The sequence below is a fragment of the Grampus griseus genome (genome assembly GCF_964374135.1).
Source record: "Grampus griseus genome assembly, chromosome: 14".
Lineage (NCBI taxonomy): Eukaryota > Metazoa > Chordata > Mammalia > Artiodactyla > Delphinidae > Grampus > Grampus griseus.
This window is the reverse complement of record NC_139008.1, coordinates 10,105,948-10,118,070: the sequence shown is the minus strand read 5'-3', so window position 1 is coordinate 10,118,070 and position 12,123 is coordinate 10,105,948. Positions and strand designations below refer to the sequence as shown.

The 12,123-nt window shown below is 44.3% G+C and overlaps 1 protein-coding gene across 1 annotated transcript in view; it reads left to right on the top strand.

Annotated features, from left to right (window-relative positions):
• LOC309832455 (general transcription factor II-I repeat domain-containing protein 2) overlaps window positions 1–12,123 on the top strand; it is a 53,497-nt gene that overhangs the window by 21,796 nt on the left and 19,578 nt on the right. Inside the window, exons 4-9 of the mRNA XM_082670269.1 lie at window positions 3,479–3,598; window positions 5,119–5,302; window positions 5,455–5,483; window positions 6,926–6,980; window positions 7,294–7,337; window positions 10,903–10,980. Coding sequence (XP_082526395.1) covers window positions 3,479–3,598; window positions 5,119–5,302; window positions 5,455–5,483; window positions 6,926–6,980; window positions 7,294–7,337; window positions 10,903–10,980 — 510 coding nt within the window. The remainder of the gene's footprint in view (window positions 1–3,478; window positions 3,599–5,118; window positions 5,303–5,454; window positions 5,484–6,925; window positions 6,981–7,293; window positions 7,338–10,902; window positions 10,981–12,123) is intronic.

Genomic DNA, 12,123 nt, shown 5'->3' with positions numbered 1-12,123 from the left:
GCTAAGTTAAATTGCATTTTCTTCTGGCAGGCAGTTAAGTTACTGGCAGGTCACCCTGTCCCCATGCGGATGAGAGTTGCCCTTGGCCCTAGAGCATCCCTCTTGGTCTCAGAAGGCGGCCCCTCCTCCTAAGATGTGCCCCTTAGTTTCACAAGGTGTTAAACAAGCTTCTCGAGCTTGGTGGATCTTGAATACCAGCCCCTGTCTTTCTGGCACCACACAGCTGTTTAAATCTCTTCTCAGCAATTTACCTTCCAGATGTTGCTTTTCCTTAAAGCCTCACCCTGTGCTTGCAGAGTTTGGAGACGAAGCAAGCATTTGAGGGAAGATGCTATGATGATACTGGGTCTCCTACCTCTGTGACTCATTTTCTCCAGAATTTCCCTTTCAGTGTTTAACCACAATGGCAGTCCTGATATGTGACATAGATTTCCTCGTTTCACTAAGACGGCTGCTTTTTGGTTAAGCTCTATTTCTTCCTGAGTCCCACAGGAAGTCAGGAGTTCCCATGGGGGAAAAGCCAGGTCAATGTGCATCTCATCCCATATGTGTGCTTCCCTTCTTTCGAGGATAGCATTCCTTCCTGCTTTCGCCTGTTTCTGGTTGTTCTTCAGTGCTTTCAAGTAGTTATCTTCTCATTTTGTCCAGAGCTTATCGTTCATTGTTCCTGGCAAATACACACTTCTCTGCCATCGCTGGAACAGTAATACTGGGTGTCATTCTTGAACGTGTGATGGTTATTTCTCTAGAAGTTGTCTTGAAAGTTAGGAAAAATTACCATGGAATTGCATCAAAAACACATTTATCTGCCTTCTGAAGTTAGGAACCAACTCCCTGCTGTATAAGCATTCACAAATTTAATCCTCAAAACAGAAGGAATTTAGAATCAACCTGGGTTAGGGTTATAGGTGCTTAATATTAAAGCAATATAAAGTAAACCAGGGACTGGCGAGCTTTCTCTGTAATGGGAGTGATAGTAACTGTTTTAGTCTCTGGGTCATTACAGCCTCTGTTGCAGCCACTCACCTTGCTTTTGTAGCACGAAAGTAGAAGCAGGTGATATGGCGATGAATGCACCTGGTCAATAAAACTTTATTTACAGCACTGAAATGTGAATTTCGTGTTATTTTCTCAGGTTATGAAGTAAGTCCTTTTGAACTTATTTAACCATTTCAAAATATGAAAAACCATTCTTAGCTCACAGGTTATACAAAACACAGGCCGCGGGCAGGATGTGGCCCCAGGCTGTAGTTCACTGACCCCTGGACTAAACCTGCAGGCAGTACTGTCAATTATTCTCTTTACCTCTTATTTTACCTGTGGGCCAAAATTGTTTGAATGACCAAACACACATAGGTTTTCACCTGCTTCCTTCTTTTAGCCTAATTGGTTCTGATATGTGAACATGCCTAGGAATTGCTTTGCAGAATTGTTTACACAGAACTATATATATCCTGTACTTCCTGGATGTCTGAGGGTTTTCAAGTATAATTCTGTCTGTGCATGATTTTTGCCTTACATTTGACCCTAGAACGTAACTCCATGGTACAAGCCTCTCTGGCCCAAGAAATCACTTTGACGGTTTTCAAGTTACTGCCTCTCTACTCCAAGTCCACCCTTCTTTGTCCTGCCTTGTGATACTGGAACTGGACCCTGTAAACATTTCTCCCTTGGCAGCTGGCCTAGGACCTACCTTGGAGGCTTTTTCAGGAGGTCCCTGGAGGAGGAAGACACTCCTCTTCCCGTTTCCAGTGGGCTCGCACCTGCTTGTACCTGTAGCACACGGTGACCAATTGCACTTGGGATTCCCAGGGGCACCCCTGCCGCACACAGCATCCAGTTGGCTCCCCTGCATCCCGGCCAGCTGCCCAGCAAGTCACACAGAAGTCCCAGAAAGTTCCAGAAGGAAGCTTCCCAGAGAAATCTCAGGGGCACCACACCCACCGGCAGTTTCCCAGGGAGTTAGTTCCACCAGTGCCTGAGAGAGAGGCCTCCTAGAAAGTTCTGCTGGCATCACCCCATGGGTGGTTTCCAGAGTTCTGCCACCGCCCCAGGGAACAGCTTCCCTGCAACAGCGAATCTGGCGGCACCCCGGGGGCCACTTGCCAGTGGTTTCCACTAGCACCTCTAGAGGACGGGTCCCTGCTTGCCAGCCCCAGTTTATGGCACCCCTGCAGACTCTGCCTCCTCCCCAGAGAGGCCTGGACCTCAGCCTCAGGGGGACTCTCTTCCAGGATTAGTTTCTCCCTCAGCCCTTGTGGTGGTCGATGCTCCTGCTGCCTGTTACTTTGTGTTGTTTAGAGTTCTCATTACCCCTTAGCAGTTCATCCTTGTTACTACGATTCTGTTTTGGTTCTTTTTTTTTGGCTGCACCAAGTCTTAGTTGTAGCATGCAGGCTCTTAGTTATGGCTCGTGGGATCTAGGTCCCTCACCAGGGATCGAACCCGGGCCCCTCACATTGGGAGCACAGAGTCTTAACCTTGGGACCACCAGAGAAGTCCCACTAATGATTCTTTTATTAAACTTTCCCTGTTCAAATTAATGTGTGGTTTCTGTGTCCTGACTAACCCTGATGAAAACAAACAGTTTCAAAACTTTTGCAGTAGCAGCTGACAGGGGGGCTGTTCCCGAACCTGCCCAGTGCTGAGGGTCTTCCTACACAGTGACTGTCACTTGCAGACTGGATAGCAAATAATTTTCTTTTTTCTTTTTTTTTTTTTGGCTTCCCTACTTGGCCTTCGGGATCTTGGTTCTCCAACCAGGGATGGAACCCGAGTCCTCTGCAGTGGAAGCGCAGAGTCCTAACCACTGGACCGGCAGGGAATTCCCAGCAAACAATTTTCTGTTACCATTTCCTCTGAACTACTAATATTTCCTTATATGTGGAATTATTTATTGTTTATCAGTAGATTCATTTCACAGGTGATCACTATGTTATTTTACCCTGTTCATCAGAAATAGCCTGTTCTTTGTTGTGTATTTTTTTTTTTTAATTAAAAGGTCTTGTTTTGGACTTCCCTGGTAGCGCAGTGGTTAAGAATCCGCCTGCCAATGCAGGGGACACGGGTTCAAGCCCTGGTCCGGGAAGATCCCACATGTCCCAGAGCAGCTGGGCCTGTGCGCCACAGCTGCTGAGCCTGCGCTCTGGAGCCCGTGAGCCACAACTACTGAGTCTGCACGCCACAACTACTGAGCCCACGCGCCTAGAGCCTGTGCTCCGCAACAAGAGAAGCCACCACAGTGAGAAGCCCGCGCACTGCAACGAACAGTAGCCCCTGCTCGCTGCAACTAGAGAAAGCCCGCGCGCAGCAACAAAGACCCAATGCAGCCAAAAATAAATAAATAAATTTATTTTTAAAAAAAAGATCTTGTTTTATGTCTATTCCTTTTTCCTTTCAGTACCAGAAGCATGGACGTTAAGAAAACGCACAGTACAGATACTTGGATACTGACTTTGTACTGATCACTCGTTTACAGGCATTGCCGAAGGGCTGCAGGAGGTGAAACCCCCAGGCCCTGCCAACGGGATGCAGATTGATTCAGGAGAAACGGAAATACTCAGAAAAGCCGTCGAGGACTATTTCTGCTTTTGTTACGGTAAAGCTCACTTTAAGCATTAATTCTCTGAATAGTTCACTACAGAAGATGGTTTTAGAAATCATTTTATCAGCGTGACTATTTAGACCGTCTCTAACATTGGAAAAATCCACATTCACATCAAGGGAAGAGCCAGTAAAGTACCAGATCAAGTCTTCTTAAGGAAGACCACTTGGTCTCTTCTGGTCCATTGGAACCTCTGAATTCATCAGCCTTCAGTCTTTGCAGAGCCCCCTCCCCATGGCCATGCAGTTATTAGATGTTCATGGTTGGTTCACGCACCAGCCTCATCCTCATTGGTCTCCCCACCTACCCACATCTTCCCACAGGCATGGAGACAGGGATTTTTTTTTTTTTAATACCTACACAGTGCTTAAAAAAGCTAGATAACAAGGAAGTCTGCAGGTGTTGTACTTGTGATAGAAGCACCTTAGCATCTTAGGGCCTGGGTCATCATTCCTAGACAGCTGCAAACATCTGTGTGACCTGCAGGTCCCTGTGACCATTTGGATTTGTGGGACTCCTCCAGCACAGGGGATCTTAGGGTCTCAGGCTACACTTCCATATGAGAAATGGAGCTCCAGCACCTCGGGGCTGGTCAGCCAGTGCAGAGACACCGACATATCCCCAGGTGGACTCAGCTTTCTACAGGCAAGTTGGCCCAATCTGTACAGTGTGACACAGGGACAGCTAAGCTTTGGGCAGGGCTCTCATCCTCTTTGGCTGCAGCCTGAGTAACCTCAGGCTGTTCCCTGCAGCCCTGGGTGCACCAGGGTGAGCACCCTGAATTGTGCAACCTCCAAGAGAATGGAGAAAAAGACCTATTATTTTCTTTCTTTTGGAAATAGATTATTTTTAGTTAATTAATTTACTTATTGAAATATAGTTGACTTACAATATTATATTAGTTTCAGGTGTACAACATAGTAATTCAATATTTTTTTAAATACATTTATTTATTTTATTTATTTATTTTTGGCTGTGTTGGGTCTTCGTTGCTGCGCGCTGGCTTTCTCTAGTTATGGCGAGCAGGGGCTACTCTTCGTTGCGGTGCACGGGCTTCTTATTGTGGTGGCTTCTCTTGTTGCGGAGCACGGGCTCTAGGCACACGGGCTTCAGTAGTTGTGGCACACGGGCTCAGTAGTTGTGGCTCACGGGCTTAGTTGCTCCGCAGCATGTGGGATCTTCCCGGACCAGGGCTCAAACCCATGTCCCTGCATTGGCAGGCGGATTCTTAACCACTGCGCCACCAGGGAAGCCCCTGTGATTCAATATTTTTATAGATTATGCAACCTATTATATTCTCTTATGTGAAGATTTAAAGGAAAACATTTTATACTTTTTCTTTTGGCCTTTTGGTCGGAAATTTTATTAACTTGAGATATAGAGGCATAGGACACTTTAAGCTTTTAATAAATTTCAGAACCAAATATCACCACCTGTGTTTATGACACTAAGTGAAACTGACTATCAGGGATTTATGCTCATATTATTTAAAGACATCCTGCTGCTTCTTCTAGGCAAAGCCTTGGGGACGACAGCGATGGTGCCTGTTCCTTACGAGAAGATGCTGAGGGACCAGGCAGCCGTAGTGGTGCAGGGGCTCCCAGAAGGGGTCCCCTTTCAACACCCTGAGAACTATGACCTTGCAACCCTGAAGTGGATTTTGGAGAACAAAGCGGGGATTTCATTCCTTATCAACAGGTGATAGGCTCTACCCCCTCCTAACAGCTGATACACTGACTTAATTTCGGTTAGTTAGTTCTGTCCCGTTATGTTTAGAAGTTGGTTATTCAGATGTTTAATCTGTCCGTCTTGTGTGTTCATGTCAGGTAACAGTATTGGTTTTCTTGCAGACCCTTCCTGGGTCCCGTGAGTCAGCTTGGTAAGTGACAGCTTCTCATACTTGGTGACTGCCCTTGACTGCTAAACCAGTTCTGCTTCTTAATTCAAATGCAAGTTTGGCACATTCTAAAGCTTGTTTATGCTTTGTCTTTCCTGCTTTGAGGAGGCCACCTCTGATCCCGGGGCCAGGGGTGGTGGGGATGTTTGCAGGGACTACAGCTCAGGGAAACACACATACCCAGCCTAAGGGCCGGGACGCCACCCTCCCGTCGGCTCACATGCCGGCGAGCGTCTGCGTCCAGCCCTCGGAGGGCAGGAGATCTACCTTGTCCATGTGCACCGGAGTGTGAGGATGCTGGAGTGACTTCCTGGTCTCTGAGCACCAACCACAGGCCAGGCGTTGTGGGATTCAGGAGTGGTCTGGGCTGTGTGACCGTTCCCGTGCTTCTGAGATACATGATCTGTGAGGAGGAAAGAGACTGTTCAGAGAACCAGGGGTGACCCGTGGAGGAAATCCCTGAGAGCCCCCAGAAGGGGTTAGAATTGTGTGGTCAGAAGAGCTTCCTGGAGGAGCTGGCCCCCAAGATAAGCAGGATCTCAATAGCTTGGTTCCCCCAGGAAGCCCATTCCATGTGGTCAGGCAGAAAGTTATGTGCAGGGTGTTTGAGACCGTGTTTGGGAAACCAGGACCCCTCATAAGCTCCTTAACTGATGAAGGGACCAAAAAAGAAAATAGTAAGTTTACCAGGAACATTTAGAGATCCATCTGTGCCCACTTCCTTATTTTCTCAGATTATTATTCTGGATCATAGCTGGAAACCTTGGGCCATAGCTGTTCATGAAAGACCAGGTCTAAAGAGGGTGTTATGCTGAGCCTATATAGGTACAGAAGCCAGGTGGCAGGGGTGGGTGGAGGGTCTGTCCACATGGACTACCTTGGGGTATAGAGGGCCATGAGACACTCCTGTGCATGGGCTACTCACAGAGCAGGTATTTCTGGAGCAGTTGTGAGTTCCTGGGGTCCCCCAGTTCACATTAAAGGAGGGACTGGAGGGTGAGGGGTGGCAGGTGACCAGGTAACTGTTGTCCCAGGTGGCTTGTATTGTCATTATAGAAATAACGGTAATCGCTGCTGCTGACACTTATTTTGTGATAGGCACTGTTCTAAGCACTTTGCATGTATTAATTAATCCTCACCCAACCACCATTTTGAGACGAGGAAACTGAGGCACGAGGAGGCTTAGTAACCTGCCAGAGGTCGCTCCGGCACAGGTCTGCTCCTTGGCCCCCATTGTGCCCACACAGATGGCCCAGGCCCTGGGGGCTGCTTTGAGTTGGTCTCTCCTCCACTGCTGTTCCATGATGACCTAGAGCCAGGAATTCTGTTCTCTTTGTATTCGCTTTCCCTTTATATGCCTTTGAATGTTGTCATATTTCAAGGTGCAGACAGAGGCTAGCGTGTGTCTTTTTACTCATGCACAGGTGTGCCTGGGTTGGTAACAGATGCTGAGCGATCAGTGACATCACCAAGTGAAAGGTAAGGGATAAATAAAAAATTAAGTCCACATCTAACCCAAATGTATTAGTTTTTAGGCTATGGAATGTCTTATTTTGTTACATATTCTTTATTCAAAAGGATGTTTGGGATTATGAGAATATATTCATTGACACCTTTAACTTTCTTAATAATTTGTTACAACATTAAAGTTGAGGTAGCTTTGCATTCAGTTTGATGGGGGGAGGGGAACCTATGATGGTATGGAGATCTGGGGATTAGATTCAGTGTGTCCAGATGCCTTTGGGCAGTTCTCACCCTGCCCATCTTGACCAGCATTCCCTTCTCCTTTTAGCTGTGCCCCCATAAGTGTGAAGACTGAACCCATGGAAGATTCTGGTATGTACACTGATGCTTGTAGAATCAGGTGTTCAGCAGGTCATTATTTGACTCCTTTCGTTTGTTTTACTTAAAAATGGGACTTTCAGTAAACCAGGAATAGAGGGGAATTTCCTCAACTTGATAAAAAAAAATTTACAAAAAACCTACAGCTAACATCATATTTCATGCTGAGAAACTAGAATCTTTCCCACTAAGATCAGGAGCAAAGCAAGGATGTCCCCTCTCATCACTCCCTTTCAACATCATACCGAAAGTCCTAGCTAATGCAGTAAGACAAGAAAAGGAAATATAAGATATATGGATTGGGAATGACAAACTAAAACTGTCTTTAATTTGCAGATGATATATTGGTCCATATTTGGGTAGAAAATCCCAAAGAATCAACAAGATAATGGGGATAGGTCACTAATGAACCTCAACGGGGGCCTTATTTGCAGAATAATCATATTTTACTCAAATATCTAGAAAAAAAAGCCTTCTAATTCAATAAATATTAGGTACTAAGATGTTATTAAGTAGATATATTTGTAGACAAAGTTATTATTTTAATTATATGGAAATTAGAACTTGACTGCTAAATGAGTAAAAAGTCTTGAATACACATTTGGACTATGAATTTGATTTATGAATAAAGCAGTGTTTTTATTTTTGGACATAGCTTATTTTATTGCTTTCTTACACTCTGTCATTTCTAAATGTTCTACAATAGACGTACATTACTATGACAATGTACATTGGGAAAAAAAATCCCTCTTTGATGGTGAGAGTAGTTAACCCCCATCCCTGCTCTTCCACGCCTCAAAAAAAAAAAAAAAAAAGGCATTAGAAGGAAAAATGTTAAAGGTTAAAAATAGAAAAAAAATTTTTTAACTCAAATGTTTACTCAAGGGATGGAAAAGTATTGAAAGCATTAGAAGTAGAAACGTTAGAAAACCTAAAATAAGTACATAAAACTGAAACTCAAACCTCAAAAAGATAAAGATGAACACAAGCTGACTGTACGGGGTAAAAGGAGAAGTTAATAATGTTTAGAAAAGCAACATAGAAATAAGAAATAAACAGTTCCAAATGTAAAGTTAAAGTTAAATCTGAGATAATGTAAAAGAAAAATATTCAATATAAAGAAAAGATGGAGAGAGGAGGCGAAGAGAGATGTTACCTCCAGTGAGATGGAGGTCAGAGCACGAGCTTTGCCGAAGGTGGGAGATGTGGTTTATGCTCAGCTGCCTCCCCAGTCCGTTGAGGCAGGAGTAGCCTGAATCCACCCTTGTCATACCCCAGGGTCACTCCTATCCACAGATAACATGTGCTTGGTAGAAGCTCCACCTTCAACGTCAGCCTGAAAAGAGCGCCTGTCCATTGTAGGTATTCTAGGTCAAACCAACACAAGTCCACAAAAAGGAGCTAGATATTTCAGCCAACAGAATTCAGCTGTGGCGTCTTCATCCCACTTACACGTGACACACCTTACACGCTTGCCCTTTAATCTTAGCCTTGGATGCGTTTCCAAGCTCAGATACATTCTGCCTGCATGTCTGTTGGTAACAGAGAATTTAAAACCCCCAAGCCACAGTCTCCTCTCAGAAACCGGGAAAACAAACGGGGTGGGAGTGACGGGTTGTCGGCTCTCCCCGGGGGGCCCTTTCAAGGACCCGCGGCCCTACCGCCTTCCCTTCCGTCCTCACCAGCTATTGGGTGGATGAGTGTTTCCCGCCAGCCTTAAAAAAGGCCTCTTTTGTTGAGGCCTCTCTTTGGAGATGTGATTCCCTGTAAACAATCCCTAATAATGTGACTTTCTACCATGGATTTCGTGATGTGAATTGCTTCCAGGTGCCTGCAGGCTTCTGTGAGCTGACCATCCATTGGCCTTATTTCCTGTGATGTTTGTGTAGCACTTGCTGCACAGAACGTTTAAATGGTTTTAACTTCTGAATTTCCCCCTCCCCCCTCATATTTTGAGGAAAGGCTGAAGCGATTCTGCATTCTGCACCGGCAAACCTGCTTTCAGTTGCCTGCATTGAAAAGAAATTTTTCTTTGACAGCCCAGCTGTCACCTATTTATCAAATCTTTGTACTTTAAAGTTTTACTATAAATTACAAAAGTTATACATGTTTTAAATAAAAATTCAGTGTAGGAAGTGGTAATAAGTAGTGTAATAAGTAGTAATAAGTAAAATTCCTCTTCACTCCTCCCCTCTCAAAACTCCATCTCTCTTAAATCTCACTGCACCTCAAATTCCATACCCGTTTTAAGGGCAACAGCTCTTTCAGATTCTTTCAGATCACTTACAAACATGTAAAAAGCTTTTTTCTTTTTTATGCACAAGTAGACCTCCATTTGTGAGCTCTCCTTTAATCTTTCCATCAGACTACCTTTCTGTCCCACTTCTGAGCAATTTCCTCAACTTGCTCAAGGGCAGTATCCATTTCACTGATATGGCCATCGGCCGTGTCCATTCTGTTCCTCAGTTTAACAAATTTTTCTTTTTGACAGTCACATTCGTTAATACCCAATCTTACTATCCCTATGCCAACAGAGCTGTTAAAGGTTTTCAGAAGACCTCCTCCCCCAACTTGTAAATTAACACTGAACAGTGAAATCCCAAGCTTGTCACAATTTTTGTTTTTGCTTCTATTAACTTTCACAGTTAAATTATATGTATACTTCAGTATCAGTTATCTAGTGCGGTATAAAAGAGCACCCCAGAACTTAGTGGCTTCAAACAATAATTTAGTCTTTCTTACAATTCTGTGTGTTGGCCAGGCCGTCCTTCTGGTCTGGGCTGGCCTCACTCCCGGGGCCGAGGCCTCAGCTGCCAGAGTTGGGCCTACCTCTCCTCTTGGTCTCACATCCTCCAGGCTCATTCACGTGGCAACTCTGCTCCAAAAACAGCAGACGCTGATGCACGAGCACTTTTCAAGCCTCTCCCTGCATCCCACTGGCCAAAGCAAGTCACATGGCCAGGCCCAGATTCAAAAGGTGGAGTAGTTTTCCACTTCTAGAAAATAGGAGTGGGAAAGTTCCATTGCAAACAGGTGTATCTACTGGGATGGAAGACATCTGTGGCTAATTTTTGCCATCCACTACGCCTTTCCCTGATAAAGCCTTTTGGTTTAACCAATGTAGTTTCCCCAGGTTTTGAAATTCATTTTGTTGTAGTAAGTAAATTAAGATTATCTGTGCCAATTTGGGCCCCATTACAGCAGAATATTTGCAATACTTATATTGCATATAAATGCATGTACATATTCATCCATCTTGAAAGGGAAACTTTCCCCAAACTGGGAATTAGACCTCTTTCTCCTTCCCTTCTTTTCCTCCTTCCTTCCATCCATCTCTCCTCCCTTCCTTCTTTGCTTTATGTTGTTTTATTATTATTTTATATTTATATTTTTATATGGATAAACCATTTGTTCCTACTGCATGAGCTACAAGTTCTTTTGCTGATTGCCGTGTTGCTGTGTTGATCCAAACAGAACCTGGAAGATATACTAACCAGTCATATCTCTGTTCGTAAGTCTAGCCTAACACATAATTTTATAATTTCCATTGCGTTCAAAGGCATTTCACCGAAAGCAACAGTTATGTCAGTCAAGAAAGAATCAGAAGATCCTAATTACTATGAATATAGTATGCAAGGTAATATCATTTTCTAATAATTTTCTTCTTTAGAAGTTATCTGTGATGGAAAATTTTAATCAGTACCCATCTGAAAAACAGGAAAAGAGTCGTAAATATCCATGTACACTTACCCAGGATCTAACACACGGCCATTAGGGGAAACAACTTTACAGTCATAAAATAGATTGTATTGATACTTAGCCTGAATCCACATGATTCTGGGCATCCGTGAATGTAAAGACATTTCAGGCTGCATTTTACTAGAGTTTGTCTGTTAAATATTATTTTGTGTGATCTAAAATATTCCCGCCTTAATTCTCTTCTGTCCAGTGTGTCCCCTAGGTTGCTGAGAAAATAGTAAGTGTTAAAAGAGATGGAGATGAGTTAAGAAATTCAAGTGCCTTTTCTTTTTTTTTTTTTTTAAATTAATTAATTAATTTATTTTTGGCTGCGTTGGGTCTTTGTTGTTGTGCGCGGGCTTTCTCTAGTTGCAGCGAGTGGGGGCTACTCTTCATTGCCGTGCGTGGGCTTCTCATTTCAGTGGCTTCTCGTTGTGAAGCACGAGCTCTAGGCACACACACTTCAGTAGTGGTAGCACGCAGGCTCAGTAGTTGTTGCTCACGGGCTCTAGAGCACAGGCTCAGTAGTTGTGGCACATGGGCTTAGTTGCTCCGCGGCATGTGGGATCTTCCCGGACCAGGGCTCAAACCCATGTTCCCTGCATTGGAGGTGGATTCATAACCACTGAGCCACCAGGGAAGTCCATCAAGTGCCTTTTCTTAATAGTTGTTTCATTGACAGCATACAAGTTCAACGGGGAGAAGACAATTGTTACCAAATACACAAACTTTCCAAACATGGCACAGGTGGGTGCTGTGTGCAGTTAGGTGGCTTGGTTCTCTACCCAAAGACCAAAATCCCGCTGGACCCCAGCGTGATGTCAGTTTGACGATATGGTACCATCATGTCGCTGTGACTGCCGTACGGTGTTCAGAGTCTTTCTCCATCTTCCAGCTCCACTGGGAATGGAGACAGAGTGCAGGACGATTTGCAGTCACATCCTCAAACATTATCGGATCAGAAATGTTTCCTACAAAATCTTAACTTTGAAAAATTTTCTGCAGCATTACGTAGCTCTGAAACTTTTGCTAAAAAACTTGT